The following is an 18,689-nucleotide window of genomic DNA, read 5'->3' on the forward strand; positions in this document are numbered from 1 at the left end:
TTACTGAAGGCCACATTTACTTTCAATGTAAACGTTCTGCAATACATTAAATAGAAAGGGAACCAACAATAAAACGATTTAGAGAGAAAGTTCTCCCAAAACTTATTAAAGACCACATCTGCTTTCTACATCAAAGTCTGGAGGTATTTCTACACGACATAAGATCTACAAAGGGAGACCACGGTAAAAATGTTTGATAAAAAGAAGGTTCTCCTCTATAACTTACCTGTAAACATATATGTACACCAAAACCACTCGAAGAATCAACCAGACTCCAAGCTCCTGCAGGGAAGCAAGCGTCTAAGGATCAGAAACCCTAATTCCATGAGAAACCCAAGGGGGTCTGAAGAATCAACGGCAGAGAACCCACCTAACCGGAGAGGAACCATCTCCCCCGTCGGATCATCGAACAACAAAAATTGATGATAACAGCGGGAAATTCGAAAAAAAGAAGAATATATACATACTGTCTTCACTGTACGCAGCCTTCACTTAACGTTGACTGTCGCCGCCAACTTCCTCAGCCTCTGGGAGACCTCAGAGAATGGGGGGCGGTCAACGGGGTTCATTGACCAGCAGGTCTCCATAAGTGCCTTCCATTCTGGGTCGCACCATATTGGGATAGTTGGCCTAAGAGTGTTGTTCACAATCCCGCCTGGGAAGATAACCATAATTGACATAAATTTTCAATAACTAAAGTCATATGTATAGTCCTTCTGAATAAATCAAATGAATTATGAGGGCATCATATTGTAAAAGAAATAATTTTAAGTCAAAAGAAAGAAAATATGAAGCTGGAATGTCTCGAGAAGAGCACCCAACAAAGTCAACTTGTCTGATCGCGCCAATTACATGGAAATTTTGTATTTTTTTTTGGTCAGCTGCGTGCACGAAAGTCTTTTTTTTCTTGCTTTGACCGGATAAAGAAAATATCCTCAATTTTTGTCAGTGGAAGGTATGGAACATTTACTTTTTCTCTTTGCTCTGAAGAATTTTTTGATAATTTATACAAGTAATCGAGGCTTCTAGATAAATAAAATAAAGAAACTAAGTTCACGACTATAACCTTCTGTAAGTTTCCAATCCTATCTTAGATGATTTATAACATCAATAGTTTAACATAAATTTAAAAAACATTTAACAAATGACAAATCAAAATTTAAAGCCCAGGAAAAGAAACCCGGAGCCAGCATGATTATAGATAAAGATGCAAAAGGTTTCACTTTTCTGTTTTGCAACTAAGAGGAAAATTGCAGGTTTTAAATGAACTGCAAACATGATAAAAAAAATTCACGTCTTTAAGAAATTGAAAAAAATCTCAATTTTGTTCAATTGTTGCACAAAAATGTATTTGTGTTGAGGTGTACTCACCAATTATTGATGCGCTATGCATGTCTGCGTAAGGTTCTTCCCCAGTGAGCAGCTCCCACAAAACAATGCCGAATGAGTAAACATCGATCTAAAAACAGAATACCAAACAAATAAGCAAAAATAAACTTGAAGAACCATGTTGGTCTGGGTTGTGGTTCTGAAGTCTTTTACCTTCTCACAAACCATGTTGGTCTTCCCTGAAAGAAGCTCCGGTGCCATCCATGGCAAGGTCCCGCGCAAGCCACCCGACACAAGAGTCTTCTGCTTGACTTTTGACAGACCCAGATCTCCAATCTGAGCATAAATGGAGCAATGTCAAATGACAACAATTTCAGGATCTGAAAATGTTTTTTTCTTATAAAGCTTTGCTTTTACAACAAAATATATTCTCTTATGAAGCTCGGAGGAAAGGGAAGTTTGTTTACAACAAAATAACCCAGCTAATTGAGGATTGATTCTTGTACGTTGGATTGAAATACTATACATGACCTATGATCGATTGATGATGGGACCAAATATGGATAGGTTCGATAAATGATCAGATTTGATGGGTCAATCCGATTATTTGTTCCCGATCTCGATCAGATCAAACCATCAGTATGATATTTGCGAAATTGTGTGAGGCATCTTTTAAAAGCACACATTTAAAAAAACAACCCTTTGCTGCTGGACATGAATCCACTCTTTGGATTTCGCTTCAGGTGAGGTTTGGCGAGTTTAAATGATGCTATTAATCTTTTATTTTTGAAAAGTGTGCTTCTCCAAGGTTCAATGCTCTTCGTGACAAGCTCTGTGAGCTCAAACTCAAACTCAAACTCAAACTCGCCAAACTCAACATTGGAGCCAAACTCCTGCGAGAACTCAAACTCAACAACAACACTGCCCCTACTCTGTGGTGTGACAACATTGGAGCCACTTACCTTGCAGCCAACCCCGTCTTTCACGCAAGAACCAAGCACATTGAGATAGATTTTCACTTCGTCCGGGAGCAAGTTGCAGCTAAAGCTCTCTCTATTCGCTTTGTCAACAGTGACGGACAGTTAGCTGACATCCTCACCAAGTCCCTGCCTTCTCCAAGGTTCAATGCTCTTCGTGACAAGCTCAACGTGTCGGCATCTGTCTGCTCGTCTGCGCCAGTTCCTCCCCCGCTGAGCTTGAGGGGGGGTGTTAAGGAGTCAGCACCAGAGACCCCGTGCGCCAACTCGGCGAGCCAACGGAACTGCAAGTCCGTGCGTCGTCTCACCGAGCCAACGGATCTGCAAGCCAGCCAACAGTTAGGATCATAATCCAGATTAGATAGTAAAAATCAATACATAGTGTATACTCGTTAGAGATCTAGATATTAGGATTAAATATAAGATCACATAGAGGGCTAGGATTAAATCTAGAGTAGGATTATAACGGCCAGGATCTAAAGGGACAACAGCACCGATCGAACGACTGCGATCGGTGCACCCCTTAGTTATAACGGCTGGGATATAATCAATCCAACACTATAACGGATGGGGCACACTGCACCGATCGGACGACTGCGATCGGTGCACCCATTGGGTTATAACGGCTGGGATTAAGTCTCAGTTTAAACAGAATATATCCGTTGTAAACTGTTACAACGGATACATTCGAATAACAGCAATTTACTATTATTTACCATCTATTCAAACTATAAATACCAACCGATGTTCACTTAATTTCTTTGCGGGAATAACAACGATCAACTCTGTCTCTCTTCTTGACTTGTCATCTCCTCTTTCTCCTTCTCTCTTCTTCTCCTTCTATCTACTTCTTCTATCCTTCTGCGGAAGATTTCTTCTCACTGGATGCACTTCTTCTTTTTCTTTAAAGGTCTCTCCATCACCATCATTCTTCAAATTTCAATGCAGTTAGATCTTATTGGCATGGGCTGACATAGCTTTGCTTGAGTTCCAGCTGTATCCAGGTTCTTTGGGCACCCTCCTCCTCCCCATCATCTTCCTCACCTGGATCGTCTCCCTCCATCTCCCCTCTCCTGCATACACATTACCCAAGCCCACGTAGCTAGCCGAGCTTCCCGGGTCAGCCTCAAGCACCATCCTAGCCGCCAATTCAGCAATCCTCACATCGCCATGCGCCCGGGCAGCCCCAAGGAGAGAGCCCCACACTGCTGGCGCCGGCTCAACTGGCATCCCCTTAACAATCTCCAGTGCTGCCTCCAGCTTCCCAGCCCTGCCAAGCAGATCCACCATACAACCATAGAGTTCCATCCCAGGCAGGCAATTGTAAGTGCCCATTGCTTGGTGAAACAGGCCAACCCCCTCCTCAACCAACCCCGCGTGGGCACACCCTGAGAGCACTGCCAAGAAGGTCAATTGATCAGGGATCACACTTTGATTCACCATAGACTGGAACAAGGAGAGTGCCTCCTTCGCCAGCCCATGCCGGCTGTGAGCAGATATTACAGCATTCCAGGACGAGACTGTCCTCTGGGACATGCTGTCAAATACTCTGCGGGCATAGAGCATCGATCCAGACTTTCCATACATGTCGATGAGAGTGTTCTCCATGGGCGGGTGGGGGGCCAGAGCCATCCGGACTGCATAACCGTGGACCTCGCGGCCGCTGTCGATGGCGGCGAGGCCGGCGAGCGCCGACAGAACGCCGGCAAGGGTGACAGAATTGGGCGCCATGCCCTCCGCCAGGAGCTGCCGGAAGACGAAGACAGCCTCTTTGCCCATCCCTTGCTGTGCGTAGCCAGAGATTATGGCAGTGCAAGAGACGATGTCTTGGCAAGGCATTTCAGCGAACAGTTGGTGGGCTTCGGCCAAAGCTCCGGTCTTGGCATACATGTCCACCAGGGAGCTGCCAACGAAGACATGGGCCGAGAGGCTCTGCTTCAGTGCTACGGCATGGAGCTGCCTGCCTGTATATCCAGCGCCGCCATCTGCACAGGCCGCCAGCGACGTCGCCAGAGTGAACTCGTTTGGCAATGTTCCTGAGAATTCAACCATTTTCAGAGGCTTGGTGAAAATTTGAAGTGGAAGGGGGCTTTTACCTTCTTGCATCATCTTCGAAAAGAGTTCCAGGGATGTGGCAAACAGGGGTCCCCGAGAGAAGCCCGAGATAACAGTCGTCCAAGAAACGACTGTTCTTACAGGCATTTCGTCGAGCATCTTCCGTGCATCATCTGGCCGGCCGCATTGAACGTACATAAAGATTACCCTGTTCGCAAGGTAAATCGACGGGAGATAGAGCGTCTTAATGATATGGGCATGCACTCTTTGGCCGGAGCGCAGCGACCTCTGATTCATGGATTCCGTGATGAGAGCATCGTAATCGCGGCAACCCATCTTAATTCCCTTAAAACGCATCTCCACGAGCGCTTCTCGGAGCCGAGTGCTTACGCAGAGATCCCTCGAGCGTTGATGGGAGACAATTTCCAAAGACGAAAGAGGGATATCACAGAGGGAAGAAGCCATGGCGGAGGAGGAAAACGTCGGACGCCGGTGGAAAAGCTTGGTGATTTTATGCAGCATTTCAACTGTGGAGAAAATTTTCTATGCGGTGACCACCGGAAGAGATCGCCGGAGAGAACCTCGTCGGCGTTGTCCATCGACCGCCAGTGAGAAAGTTTGCTTCCTCCCTGATCTTAACTAAAAATCGACTTAATCCTCTTTTATTTAAGTTTAGAAAGCTTTTGGAATTTTATTTTATTTAGAAGTAAACTTGAAAGTGAGTAGGTTCAGAACGTCCTGAACGGAACGGAACGAACGGGACGTAAGAGGATGGAATCTGTCACAGTACATCACTTTGACTCTTTTAATTAAAGAGTTAAGATTCCAACACACTACGTCATCATCGCATCATCTGGAAAGTGTCATCTACCACCCCCCTAATCACATATTAACAGAAATAAGATTGGGTTTAACCTAAGAGGAATCTCCTCTCTCTCTCTCCCCTCTCTCTCTCCCCTCTCTCTCCCCTCTCTCTCTTCCCTCTCTCTCTCTCCCCCCTCTCTCTCTCCCCTCTCTCTCTCTCATGGGCATAATTTTCTTTATTTAGTTTAGAAAGTTTCAAAATTATATTTGATGGAGTATAATAATTTGTAGGGTGAACTTTAAAGTAGGTTCAAAATGTCCTGGATGGGACGGAATCTGTCATAGTCCACTTAAGATACCAGCACACTACGTCATTATCTCCCACCACCTAATCACATATAAACAAATCAATTATTGAGTTTTAAACTTCAGAGACATAAGTTTGTCTGTCTGATTTTTCCTGAGAGAAATCATCAAAGATAGAGAAAAAGAGAGAAGATAGAGAGAGAGAGAGAGAGAAGATTCCTTTCTCTCTCCCCCTATCTACTTACCTCTCGTTGCCTCCATTGCAGCAAGCAAGAAAGGTTTTTACTTCTTTAATTGTCGTCCTCGTCATCACTGGGACATAATGCCACCGATCTAGACCCCTCGTCATCTGTCACATCATCGTCGTACTTAAAGGGGCTGTCTCCCAGACCTGTCTGCTATCAGCTCTTCATCTCCATCGCACCTATTGTGACGTGACGGAATATGGTTTCATATCATACTTGAAAGTCAAGAGAGGCATATGTATTCTCCCAGGATTAGGGGTTTGATCTAAAGACAATTAGATTCAATGAGCTGATCAAACTGTCTAGATGAGCCTCAGTTTGGCCAAGCCACACTCCTGTTGAGCAGGGATCTGGGGCGTCATGATTGATGAGATAGTGATCACTGGCATTAACGATCAGTGATTAACAGGCTTCTCTGCGGCCGTCTGACCTTCTCAAGCTGCCGTTTGATTTAGGTCTATTTTAAGTCATATGCTTTTTGTTAATCTAAAATTAGCTGGTTGCCGAGCTTAATTTAGAAACCAGAGGATTGGTGAACATTTTAAATTTGGCAAATGGTACACCAATAGTTATTCCAATGTTAAACATCTCAATTAAAGGAATTCTATAAAGTCTGGGATTAAGGCATTATTCATAAGGATACAAGTGCAAATACATATAGAACTAGGTCAGCTACAAATACTCCAATGGGTAATTTAGTGTTATGAAAAGCCCCCAGGGGGACACTATATAAAAGGGTCAGTGGTCCCTGAACCAACTGTTATGTGAGACCATAAATCCCTCATCTGTATAGATTTTGGATTGATTTTGCTTTAAACTAATCCTACCAGATGTAACCCTATGCTCTTACTGCTGTTCGATCCGATCCGATCCGATCCAAACCCATATTAGCCAAGGCAGCAAATATTATGGATAAAAAGTAGTAAATATTTCTGTGAGGGTTTAAAAAGTTATTAACTGGATCTTTCGTCCTTTGAAGGAAAGTTGAAGCCTATTTAAAATCGTGCTTTTGGAAGTAGGGCGGGAAAACCAGGGCTAAGAAGAGACTACTCGAAAAAGAGACTAGAGAGGCGGAAGCGGCGAACAATGGAAGGGCATCAGCGGGAGATGGCGGACGATTCGGAAGTTCTTGCGGGGCTCAGCACGGTTCTGGTGGCCACCATCCAGGAGGTGAAGGATCGGATCAATCACATCGAGTTCATCTTCTGCAACCAGCTCTTCCCTCGCGTTAGATCTCGCCAACGCCCGGTCAAGAACCAGATCCGCACTCCAGAGGATTGGATCAAGAAGGAGGCCTCGCTTCTGCGTCAGATCGCGGATCTCCGCCTCCAGAAAGATCAAGCCGAGAGTGAATCCAAGTGCGCGCTTCTTTCTCTCGATCGGGAGAGAGCGGAGAAGGCGGAGATCCTGGAGAAGCTCGAGGCCGCGGAGAGGACCAGCGAGGCGGCCGTGTTAGGGCTGAGGAATCAGACCGAGGTCAAATCGGAGGAGGCGCTTCAGTTGGACCGTCGGATCGAGGAGCTTCGCCTTCAAAACGCCAACGCCGAAGAAGAGATCCGCCGAGGGATGCAACTGCAGATCGACCAGAAGGATCTCGCATTGGCGGAAGAGATTTCCAGGCGGAAGCAGCTCGCCGGAAACTGGAGCAAGCTCGAGGAGAGGTATAAGCAATTGAAGTCTCAGTATAAGTTCCTCCTCGGCAAGACCGGTCTCGCCGCCGAAGCCAGCACGCCGTCTCCGAGCTCTCTCCCTCCGAAACGGAGATGCTCCCAAGGCAAGAAATCGCGCGAATTCGCTCGAATTTCTCCTCCCCCACAAAAAAAAAAAGCTAAAGAAATCGTGTCGCGACGCGCAGATCGGAAGACCGAGGAAGATCGGACGACGGGGAAGAAGTGGGTGGACACGCGCGGCCGGGAGGAAGACTTCCTGGACGGGGTGATCCCGGCCGTCGGAGGAAGATCGGACGGTCCGGAACCGGACGCGGCGGCCAAGAAGGCAGCGGAATCGGGGAAACGAGCGGGGGAGTTCAAGTTCGTGGAGCCGGTGAGGAAGAAGGCGGATCGGGAGAACCTCACGGGGGTGGAATGCAAGCAATGCAAGAAGTTCTACGACGCCGTTCTCCCCCGCGGCGGCGGCGCCGCCGCCGAGCCGCGGTGCGAGCACCACCAAGGCGTATCCCGGCACCGCTTCCGGCACCCACCGCCCATGACCCCGGAAGGCTTCTGGAACATCGGCTTCGACTCCGAAGACAAACCGTAACTAGCCCACTAACTTACTCGCTGCTAGATTTGGATTTACAGGGCGACGGAGGAGTTATCACCGTGCCTCCCGAGCGACTGCTTCGGCAGCAGGTCTGCCAGCCGGACCTGCCGCGGCGGCTCCGCCCACGCCGCCGCCTGCGCCGCCCACCGCGAGATCAACGGCTGAGATCGTTCCAGAAAAAAATCGAACGCCGCACTTACCCCGGAGAGGAAGCCGTCGATGCCGCCGCCCAGGTGCATCCCCGCCGGCGCCACCGCCGCCAGCCGCATCGACAAGAACTGCCGCCGCCCACCGACGAATCAACAGACACGAAAAATAAAAATAAAAGAAGGGCGAGATTCCGATTCTCGCACCTCGACCTGCCTCTGAAGAGACTGTACGTGGTTGATGATCTCGTCCAGCACCTGCGCCGTCCCCGAGACCTGCGCAAAGGTAGAAATAACCGAAAATCACGCCTCTTAATTTTTCCTTTTTAAATATCTCGGTTCTCGTGGGATGGGATAGCGTCGTGCCTTGCTGCAGCCGGGGACCAGGTCTTGGAGCAGCTTCATCCGAGCGTTGATCTTCTCTCTTCTTGCCTGGGAGGAAGAAGAAGAAGAGTAAATGAGTTGGGTTGTTATTTTAAGCAGATGGCAGGGATAACCGACCCGCTCGGCCAAGCTGTGGCTGTCGGTGGCCTGGCCGCGGCGAGCCCGGACGTGGACGTAAGGCAGCTTGGCCTCCTCCTCGGCGGCCTCCTTCCTCGGCTTCTTCCCAGCCGCATTGGCCTGTGCGGAGGAGACGGCGCGTAAACCGGGCTGCCTCGGCGAAATCGGGGAGGTGGGAACTCTACCTTGGCGCTCTTCTTCTCCCCGTGCGGTCTCTTCTGGGGGAGGAGGCCGGCCGGGTCGAACTCGGCCTCCGCCTTCACCGCCGCGTCGCAGGCGAAGACGGAGAGCTTCGCCGCGCGCTGGACGATGTCCGAGTCGGAGGGGAAGGTCGCGGCAGAAGCTTCCAGAAGCTTCTGCTGGCCCACCTCCCGCAGCAGCAGCTCCATCGCTCGCCCCGGCGGCAGCCCGAGCAGCGCCGTGAACGACGCGCTCCCCCCGCCGCCGCCGCCGCCTTCCCCCTCCGCCGCTCCGATCCGCCGCCTCGGATCCATGCGGGAATTTCCACGACGAAAGAACGACTTATAGGACTGGCCTGGCGCCTCCGTTACCCTGCACCGGCAGTCACCGTACCGCCCCCCCCCATTTCTGTAGTGGGCCGTACTGTCCTACACTGCGCCCTCCTCGCGCGACAAGTTGTTAGGACCATCAATGCCCCTAGTCTGGGCCCCACCGTCCCTGCCCGCCGGCCACGTGTCGGCATCCTAAACGTTTAATCCGCGAACGCGTATCAAATCCTTGGTTTTTTTTTGTTGGGGGGGGGGGAAGGGCCGGGTTTATCGATAGTCCACGGCGTGATCTCCGTCCTCGAGGACGGCGACGGCGGTCACCACGAGCCTGCCGACGACACGAAAATCCGAGTCAAATTTTGTCTCTCTGCCATTAAAAAACAAAAAACGGAAAAAAAAGAAAAAAAAAAGGGAAAGAGAAGGGAGGGGGGGCCCACCTGAAGACGACGAAGATGAAGAAGGCAACGTAGTAGGCGAGCTTGATCATCCTGCGCTTCTTCTCCTCGCCGAGCAGCCGGAATATCTCTGTCACGTCGATGAGATGCCTTCGCTTCAGATACCTGACACGCGTCGGAGTTACTCCAAGGTAAGTTTGGATCGCGCGGTCAACGGCTTAACCAGAAAACAAAGCGCATTCAATATGCGGCAGTCATTGACCGGGTCTTCGATGGATTGACAGATTGAGACAGATACATTCGAGTCAGTACGCGCGGTAATCTTTCACCCACGATATATATATATACACACATGTCAAAGAGCAGAGATGATTTGGAAGACGGACAAGGGAGAGAGAATGACAGATATATAATAAGTCCTGATGATTTGGAAAGCGGACAGAGATATAAACAAGTATTTGTGTTTGTACAGATTTATGATCGACAGCTGACTGATAGAGAGATGAGCCCAGATCGTACGAGTACAGATAGTGACCCTGAAGTAAGGCAAAAAAATAGTTTTATCTCTTGCAGGGAAGAGATAGAATGGTGCGAAGGCAAGGAAGAAAACACTTCTTTGTAGTCTGCCCTCCTTGCTGGAGGTAAAACGGGTGACTACACTACATTGTAGATTACAAAAATACTGCCTTGTCCACAAGCTGGTTTGTCTTCCCCAACTTGTCTTGCTCCAACGAAGAGGCATTATTATCCTCTGACAGATGGCAGAGTTTCCCCAGCCTCTACTGGGCTCGCACAAAACTTGTAAGGCCCAGTTAGTAGAGGATGGGGATGGTGGCTTGTCTTCCATGCTCTGAGAGGAACCCCTGGGACCCAAGGCCTGGTGAGCTTGAGGCTAGGCCTGGCTGGACCTAGGATTGGTTCACAGCTGGACTCCGGCCTACACCACAAGCAGGACCACAGTTTGGACCTCCGATATAGATAGATTGCAGTCAGGACCACATTTCCGCCCCCCCCCCCCCCCCAGTTTACCCCAATTGCCGATTGGTCACCAATGGCAGCATAGTCTTGCACTTGGTTGCCACAGCATAGTCTGGCATCAATCGAAATGGCCAATGTTGGTGGCAAATGGTTTGTCGAAGGCGGCAGCCGATTGCACTATTCAGAACTGGGGCCTAATGTAGGGGTTGGCATGTAGCACACACATTGTGTGCCGCCGGGTGCACCGGATAGCAGAGGCCCGTGGCTGTGGAGGTGTGTGGGCATTACAGATATGTATGCGGATTGAAGAGGCCCGTGGCTGGAGTTGTCCCATGCAGTCCCTCCACAACCTACACTCTGTATACTGCAGTCATCACTCTTCTCTCCAGACTGCAGCCTTCTCCCCTTCAGTCACCTCTCTTGCTGTCCTACTCATGGCCGCGGAAGGCTGGGCTTAGCAGGCAGCACACTTGTGATGCATTCTTGAAACGTATTGTCGTTGATGATCAAATGCAATCTCAATTTCAATGAAAACTTGATCAAATAATGAGGGGAATAGTCCGATTCAAGTCTGACAAGAAGAAGGGATGAGAAAGAGAGAGGAGACAGGAGACGCAGATAAGGGAGAAAAAAAGTGTGACACATGATTCACTCTTCTCGGCTGCCTCCTAAATGGAGGCCTGTCCTATTTAAAGGGAAAACATGCAGGGGACGCAACATTTGAAAATACCCCTAAGATAAGATGGGCATCATATCAGCCAGCATGTACCCACTACATACTGTTGCACGCGAGCCACAACAGCACCTTCCACTGCATGTGCCCACGACAAGCGGCGAGCGCACCATGTAGTGTGCCCTACCAGATAGAAGTCTCGTGGCCCGTGCTGGCCCCCCTCACTCGCCGGACCCACAGCCGCATAACACTGCTTAACTGTTGATATTTTTCTCATCGTGCATGTGTGTGTCCATGTCCTTTTGATCTGATGGGTGAAACAGACACACGTCCATGCCCCAGTCAAGGCTACACCTGGCTAGTCAAGCCGCACTACATGGTGCACAAGCCTTCTGTCTGCACAGCACGGTCTACCACATCCTAGTCTGAATACAGCATAAAAAGGTTCTGTGGTGCCTCGTATATTGAAAATTGTGGTGCAATGGGGTGTTGTGATTGCTACTATGTTGGTGGCCCCTCCAGCAGTGGCTGAGCTGCTGGAGTGGCAGCAGGGGAGACAGTGGCACCCACAGTTGCACTTGCATTGGATACTTCAGCCATGATAGGACAAAGCAGCAATGGATAATATGGCAGTGGTGTGGATCCGGGAGTTGTGCTTTTGAATTGAGATTGAAATTCTAGAGGTGATCTTTCTAGACAAAAATTGGTTACTGGGAAAACACCATTTGATAAACTCCCAGATCCACATTCCAGCCTCATCCTGGATTCCCCCTAAACCCCCAGTACTTTAAAGAACTACCAATCATGCAAGGCGGCCTTGGAGTATTCCTGCAACCTGACATCCTGGGGATGTTCCCTCACTCCTTCTTCATGTGACATTCCATTCTGTAAACCTCTCTCTCTTCTCCTAATCATCTCTCTTGTGCTAGAAATTTGGAGAACTGATCTGAGTTCTTTTGAAAGATTTTGAGAATTGTTACATTTTGTTCTCGATACGTCCTAAGAACGTCGCACAATGTGCAATTATCTTGGTTCAACTCCACACATACTCCAAGGAGTCCATTCGGGCTTGGGTAAGGCCCATCCAACAGGTGCCTGGTATTGACTTTGATAACATTGATAGAGACCTTCATGTGTGTCTCTATTCAGGAAAGATCTTGGAAGGAAGATATAAAATGATGAAAGAAAATATGCAGACCTGTGAAGTAATATGCAGACACGTGAAGCAAGGGGGCTGGGAATCCTCCAACTGGAGTCCATGAACGTGGCACTGCTGACGAAATGAGGAAGACTGGGCAAATGACCCATGAAGCAAGGGGGCTGGGGATCCTCCAACTGGAGTCCCTGAATGTCCTGTGTGCCAGAGGCGATGAAGACTGCTCCCACCTGTTCTTCACGAGTCATTTGCCCAGGGAGTATGGGCGTCGCAGTGGGTACCAGGGGTGAATATCTCCTCTGATGAGGCATTTTGGGCATCAGTCACAGACGGGAGATTCAGGGGCAGGTTGGAGTGGGGGAGGCTACTCCCGGTGTTGTGGGCGTTATGGCTGCATTGAAATGAGGTGGTGTTCAAGGGGAGGACGGCCTCGGTGGAGAATGTCGCCCACGACATTGAGGCGTTAGTGTCTTTTTGGGTTGGCGGGAGATGAAAGGCAGACCCATTTTGGTCATGAATGTATATTGACTGTACATAATTTTCATTTTTAATGGTAGCAGGTAGGCCACCGGTCTCGGGTGGTCTTCCCTATTTTCTTCAACAACAAAAAATGATGAAAGAAAATATACAAAACAATGGTTACAGTCCCAGATTGGTGCACATGCCACCTTGATAAGTTGTCTCTTTGCAAAAACTTTTGTTTGCCCTCCCTTTAAGTTTAAAAGGGGAACTGCTCTGAAGGAAAATGACAAAACAACACAGACATCTATATAGATATGACATGGATTGTATCAGTTACATCATACAAAGAGATGACGCCGTAGATAGACAGGGATGGATATATAGAGAAAAAAAATTATGTACATTTATAAATATTCATTCCGAGGGATACAGATAGACAAAGTCGGAAAATAGAAAAATAAGGAAAATGAGACGACGAAATTAGTTAGCATAAATCAATGGAATGCAACTCCATGAAAAGAGATGATTTGGAAGATGGACAGAGCCAGAGAGATCAATAGGGTAACAAATATAAAAATATAAGTACATATATATATCGTGAGATATAGAGAGAGTCAGAACATTGAAAACAAGGAAAAAGAGAAGATGAAATTATTCACATATAATCGATGGAATGAATAAACAGAAACAAAGAGTTGATTTGTAAGACATACGGGGAGAGAGAGAGAGAGAGAGAGAGAGAGAGAGAGAGAGAGAGAGAGAAAGGAATAAAAAGGAAAATAAGGAAAAAAAGAAGTTCAAAAACATTCACCATAATCCATAGAATGTGACTCCAATCAAATAGATGATTTGTAAGACAGAGAGAGTAACAAATATATACGTAAACATATGCATATTTAAGCCTTGCTTAGTAGCTCAAGGGTATAGCCAGAAATATGGAGTAAATTATCTGGAGACTTCTACACTATATGCAGAGATGAACACTATACAGATATTCATCTCTACAGCCACAAGTCAGCATCACGACTTATATCAATTTGATGTCGAAAAAAACATTTTTACAAGGAAACTTAAATGGAGAAGTCTATGCGATGCCTCCACTTGGGTATGATCTTCCATCTGGCCAGGTGTCTAGTCTTTGTAAGGCTCTTTACAGCCTTAAACTATCCCCCAGGGCATGGTTTGAAAAGTTTACACAAGCAATGAAAATTTTCAGGTACCATAATAGCAATGGTGACCATACCTTGTTTTATCAACATACCTTCTCTAGGGAAATTTTTATCCCCTTATTGTATGTTGAGGATATCGTTGTTACAGGGAATGAAGTGTTTAGCATCACTACGTTAGGAAAGCAGACTAATGATCAATTCAACATTTAGAACTGAGGCCTCCTCACATACTCTCTTGGCGTTAAAGTCACCCATTCTTCCAGTGGGATTGTTCTCTCATGACAGAAACATATCTATAACCTACTAAATCAGACAGGACATCTTCAATGTCAAATCTGTGCCAACACCAATGGATGTGATTCAAACTCCATTAATATGCTGATGTCCCTGATAATGATCATTTAGCACAGCAACAGCTTATCTGTAACCTTATCTAACTAGCACATACTAGGTATTGGATTCAAGCTCTTACTAACTGTGCTAAAAGCTATAGCTGATAGCAAGGGTGCTACTTTTCATCTTTAAGCAATATGTTGTATTTCCACACCCCCCCGCAGCACCTGCCTGCTGGCCTCTTTATGGCCCTAAAGCGTGCACTTTTATTGCTTCTGGGAATTGAACCTGCCACCTGGCTCTGAAACCAACTGTCTAAAAGCTATGGCTGATAGCAAGGGCGCTAGCTTTCATCTTTAAGCAGTATGTTATAATTCAACACTAGGCCTGATATATCTTAGTACTTAGTAAATTTATGCATCGACCTAAATTTCCTCTATAGCAGGCAGCCCACCAAGTGTAACATAACTTGAAGGGGACCATTGGAATTGGTCTAATCATTCAAATAGGCCGATTACTCTAGATGTGTAGACTGACTCTGATTATGCCAGTTTGCACGTTGTTCGCAAGTTCACTATTTGATATTGCTTGTTATTATGTGGAAATTTAGTCAAATTACGAAGCAAGAAGCCGAATGCCATTTCCAGATCTAGAGTGGAGAAGCTGAGTTCGTGGCACTCTGTGTGGAAATCTATGAAGCTCTTCGGACCAAGAACCTCCTTTATGAGTTGGCTCTCTCTCCCTCTCAGTCTCTCAGAGTGTTGTGTGACAACAAGTCAGCCATCAGCCTTTTTGTGCTCCAGCTCAACATGATTGGACCAAACTTGTGGAGATTGATAGCCACTGCATCAAGAAGCTGAATAACCAGACTATGAGCACCTAGATTCTAATTTAGTCTACTGACTGATTTCTTGACCAAAGGGCTGTCCGAGGTCCAACATGAGTTCATTGTCTGCAAGCTGGGAATGGAGGATTCCCATTCCCCAGCTTGCGAGGAGGTGTTACGCTCTAGCATGTGATCATCAAAGGCTACACATCATTTGAGGTAACCAGCCAATGTAACACGGTCCATAACAATATCTAGCCATTATAACTATTCCCATTCTTCATCTGTATATATACCCCTTAAGATTCATACAAAATCAATTGTTTTAGTTTCTCTACCAAGTGTGTCCTATCTCTTGTATTGCCTCTTCGATGCCCAAGTTGACACACTCGATGAATATTTAATGTGAGAGATAGAGATAGTAAGAAAATCGAAAATAGAAAAACAGATAATGAAAACTCATTTGGTTGCTGAAAGAAGAAAAACTGAAAGAAATGGGACTTACAGTCTCAAGTGGTAGTAAGTGACGGGTGCCATCATCAGAAAAGAGAACCAATGCCATGTCAGCAAGAAAATAACGGACAGCAGTGCCTGGACCAAGAACTCAGGGATGACCGCTGCATTGATGCGTGAGGAAGAGTCGTAGGGATTGATGTAGTCAAACTCAAGGTCAGATAAGCAGATTAACTGCACAAGCCATAAAATACGATAAGAAAATATCAGCCGTAGGAGAAGAGAAGATAGAAACAGTTTTTCGAACAGAAGCCTTAACCTCTAACATAAAAAAATATCCAAATATTCCACAATCAAGACAATAATTTTCAACTGACAGCCACGAAAAAAAATCATTGAAAAAAGGACTAACAAGGAAACTGTATTTTCAAGAGCCAAAATTGATAGTTTTTAGCCAACGTTCCACCTTTTATGCCCTATTTTTCCCCCTCAAACTCATCCTAAAGAAACTGTGATTCTTTTAATTACACGAAAGGATATAGGGTATCTTCCTTACACCGATTCCCCAGAATTTAATACAATATGAATCAAATGAAAATAAGACGAGGATCACAGAGACATTGAACTGATTCCGACGATAAATTAATTAGTTAGCGTGTTTGATGGTGGAAAATAATCTGAAACATTGGAGAATAATGGAAGATATAAAAACAAAAATATAATCTTATCTTCAGGATTAAACAATAAAGTCTGATTTCAGAAACGCCTAATACAAACCACAAACTATAAGATTTCTTTAGTATCTTCATTACTCAAATGTGAGTTAGCCCTCGAGACTTCAAGAAGCAAGGTTCTGACGTCATCCAACATTATTCAAGAAATCTGAAACTTGCAAGCGTGTTTAAAAGGAGTGATCATGAGTTCAACTCTAGGTAACCTGTAACTAGCTCACGACCAATTGCGCATCCCGAACATTTTCTGTTAACAAGTCTCAGACTCAGACTAAATTTTTTTCTCTCTTCACAACGCATGAAGACCCCATCCAATCACCTTATTCCCCCTTTCTAATTGCAGATATCATTCCTTTGGTGTAATGAGGGAATAAACTTTCCCGATCATCATGAAAATACAGACGAAAATAAAGGGGAGAGGAGAGAATCCACATATCGTTGAAAGTTTCAGGTAGAAATTCATCATAAATCTGACGAAGTTCTCATCACAAGAAATGCCCCCCGCGATCACATCCTCGCGAATCGAGCGACGAGAGACGGATGAATCTACCTGATACGCAGTCACGCCAATGAGGCAAATGATGGAGACGAACACGAACAGCCAGAGCACGAGCTCCCACGCCATAGCCGCCGGCTTGGCCTCCACCAGCCAAACTCGAGCAGCAAGAACTTGAGAAACAAAGGCCGTCTTTATTTCTCCTAATTCTCTGTAAGTAATTTAATAGACAGTGAATTCGGTTAGAGGATGGATGACGGGGGCGGGTGATGATGACGCTTGAATATAGATCCGGATCGTCCCGGACGTGGACGAAGGGCGGGACGAATTTCGTCCCGTCCCACGTTCGACATAAGCTTAGGGACGAAGGACGGGACGGTTTTTTCGTTCACCGACAAAAAATCCGTCCCGTCCAATAATCTTAGGACGATTTTCGTCCCGTCCAGTCCTCCCGGGACAAATTTTCGTCTGGAAATTTGTCCCGGGACAAAAAAACAAGTTTTATATTTTTAATATATTATAAATCGTACTAGCAAGGCCACGTGGCAACATCTCAACCGTCGGATGTGAATCCTGTGGTTTTCCGTCCAGATTCGTCCATCCATCGTCCAGAGACCTCTGGACGGACGATTTTTTCTTCCCACGGGACGAAAACCATCCCATCTGGTGGTCCCCGGATGAATTTTTGTCCCAAAATTCCTCCTTATCCTAGGACAGGGCGATTTTTTTGTCCTTGGACGAAAAAATCGTCCTGTTCACGTCCCTGATCTATACGCTTGACGACACCCTTGACGTAGAGGGATGCACCATGAAGTCATAACTCAACTTATTGTACGGATGAAATTCGTCATCCGTTGTGCGCAGCGATGGATGGATAGCCTAATGTTTAGATAAAAATAAAAACATGAAGGGAGAAGATGAGGACGATGATCACAGATAACGAGGACAACAACCATCGAGGACAGGAACGACATTTGTGGGTCGTTGAGGATGTGAACAACGACCTCGAAGAAGGGGAATGATGACCACTGAGGACGGGAATGACAACTGTGGACGAAGAGGATGATGACCACCGAGGACAGGGACAACAACCGTTGAGGATGGAGATGAAGACCAGTAAGGACAGTGCTGATGACTGCCACTGACGGGATGACAACCCCCAAGGACAGGGACAACGACCATCGACAACGGAGATGACAACCACCAAGGACAGGGACAACGACCACCGACAACGGAAATGATAACCACCAAGGACAGGGACAACGACCACCAACAACGGGGATAACGACTGCTAATGATAGGTAACACCTATCAACTATAGGGAAGATAATCGTTGACGCCAGACTAGGCACCAACAGCTACACCCATGATTGTTTTAAACATCGTCATGATTCTTACAAACACTGTGACAGTGGCAAGGAGTTGATCACAGACATGTATCTCGTCCCCACCATCAAGCTTGAGGAGGAAGCCGCCAACCTCATCAGCAGCTCCCTCTTGAGCTTTATCTCTCTTGAGCTCTCTTGCTATAGCTCCCTCTGCCCTCTTTATGCATATTTAGTAGGTTTTATCATTCATCCATCCATCATCAGTTTCATTTTGTGTGACGAACGATTATGGTACGGGGCTGATGACGGAGTTGTGATGATGACAAAACATGGATGGATGACGAAACAAACATAATGAAATGTTGTGAACGGATGGCTGGACAGAAGTCTTTCATTCCTGTTCGGTCCATCTGAAATTGTCATTCGTCCAACAAGCCTAGTCATAACTAGGGCACCCTCGTCAACATGCACCTAAGTTGACTTCCTCCATTTGTAACGTCCCTAAAATTCATTTACGTTCACATCAACGTTTTCAATGCCCATCATCGCAACATC

General features: G+C 46.6%; 4 protein-coding genes across 5 annotated transcripts; 1 reads left to right on the top strand and 3 right to left on the bottom strand.

Annotated features, from left to right (window-relative positions):
• LOC144704385 (putative pentatricopeptide repeat-containing protein At3g13770, mitochondrial) lies at positions 1 to 4,985 on the bottom strand. 2 transcript variants are annotated; one of them, XM_078576809.1, is made up of 7 exons: positions 4,403 to 4,985; positions 3,049 to 4,342; positions 2,292 to 2,627; positions 1,543 to 1,665; positions 1,372 to 1,459; positions 468 to 655; positions 1 to 282 (listed from the first exon to the last, which is right to left on the bottom strand). In XM_078576809.1, the coding sequence occupies exons 1-2, from the start codon at positions 4,881 to 4,883 to the stop codon at positions 3,255 to 3,257; spliced, it is 1,569 nt and encodes a 522-aa protein (XP_078432935.1). In that variant the 5' UTR covers positions 4,884 to 4,985; the 3' UTR covers positions 1 to 282; positions 468 to 655; positions 1,372 to 1,459; positions 1,543 to 1,665; positions 2,292 to 2,627; positions 3,049 to 3,254. The 2 variants fall into 2 exon arrangements, with proteins under 2 accessions (XP_078432935.1, XP_078432930.1); XM_078576804.1 differs by having other exon boundaries at positions 371 to 655.
• Positions 4,986 to 6,763: 1,778 nt separating this feature from the next.
• On the top strand, positions 6,764 to 8,474 carry LOC144704400 (protein gamma response 1). The gene is made up of 2 exons (XM_078576822.1): positions 6,764 to 7,490; positions 7,572 to 8,474. Exons 1-2 carry the CDS (start codon positions 6,803 to 6,805, stop codon positions 7,973 to 7,975), a joined length of 1,092 nt encoding a protein of 363 aa, XP_078432948.1. The 5' UTR covers positions 6,764 to 6,802; the 3' UTR covers positions 7,976 to 8,474.
• LOC144704409 (transcription factor bHLH48-like) lies at positions 7,968 to 9,119 on the bottom strand. Its single transcript, XM_078576829.1, has 6 exons — positions 8,811 to 9,119; positions 8,626 to 8,745; positions 8,491 to 8,556; positions 8,332 to 8,400; positions 8,179 to 8,256; positions 7,968 to 8,112 (listed from the first exon to the last, which is right to left on the bottom strand). Exons 1-6 carry the CDS (start codon positions 9,117 to 9,119, stop codon positions 8,011 to 8,013), a joined length of 744 nt encoding a protein of 247 aa, XP_078432955.1. The 3' UTR covers positions 7,968 to 8,010.
• A 142-nt stretch (positions 9,120 to 9,261) lies between these two features.
• Positions 9,262 to 17,018, bottom strand: LOC144704420 (protein cornichon homolog 2-like). Its single transcript, XM_078576838.1, has 4 exons — positions 16,861 to 17,018; positions 15,632 to 15,813; positions 9,572 to 9,694; positions 9,262 to 9,462 (listed from the first exon to the last, which is right to left on the bottom strand). Exons 1-4 carry the CDS (start codon positions 16,933 to 16,935, stop codon positions 9,402 to 9,404), a joined length of 441 nt encoding a protein of 146 aa, XP_078432964.1. The 5' UTR covers positions 16,936 to 17,018; the 3' UTR covers positions 9,262 to 9,401.
• Between the last annotated feature and the right edge of the window lie 1,671 nt (positions 17,019 to 18,689).

The sequence above is a fragment of the Wolffia australiana genome, chromosome 1 (genome assembly GCF_029677425.1).
Source record: "Wolffia australiana isolate 7733 chromosome 1, ASM2967742v1".
NCBI classification, from domain to species: Eukaryota; Viridiplantae; Streptophyta; class Magnoliopsida; order Alismatales; family Araceae; genus Wolffia; species Wolffia australiana.

Coding starts and splice junctions, on each gene's coding strand:
- LOC144704385 (XM_078576809.1), bottom strand. CDS start 4,883: ATGCTGCATAAAATCACCAAGCTTTTCCACCGGCGTCCGACGTTTTCC. Junction 4,343..4,402: donor TTCGAAGATGATGCAAGAAG/GTAAAAGCCCCC, acceptor TTGAATTCTCAG/GAACATTGCCAAACGAGTTC.
- LOC144704400 (XM_078576822.1), top strand. CDS start 6,803: ATGGAAGGGCATCAGCGGGAGATGGCGGACGATTCGGAAGTTCTTGCG. Junction 7,491..7,571: donor GAAACGGAGATGCTCCCAAG/GCAAGAAATCGC, acceptor CGCGACGCGCAG/ATCGGAAGACCGAGGAAGAT.
- LOC144704409 (XM_078576829.1), bottom strand. CDS start 9,119: ATGGATCCGAGGCGGCGGATCGGAGCGGCGGAGGGGGAAGGCGGCGGC. Junction 8,401..8,490: donor TGGTCCCCGGCTGCAGCAAG/GCACGACGCTAT, acceptor ACCTTTGCGCAG/GTCTCGGGGACGGCGCAGGT. Junction 8,113..8,178: donor TCGACGGCTTCCTCTCCGGG/GTAAGTGCGGCG, acceptor TGGGCGGCGCAG/GCGGCGGCGTGGGCGGAGCC.
- LOC144704420 (XM_078576838.1), bottom strand. CDS start 16,935: ATGGCGTGGGAGCTCGTGCTCTGGCTGTTCGTGTTCGTCTCCATCATT. Junction 9,695..15,631: donor ACTTACTACCACTTGAGACT/GTAAGTCCCATT, acceptor GACGCGTGTCAG/GTATCTGAAGCGAAGGCATC. Junction 9,463..9,571: donor TTCATCTTCGTCGTCTTCAG/GTGGGCCCCCCC, acceptor TGTCGTCGGCAG/GCTCGTGGTGACCGCCGTCG.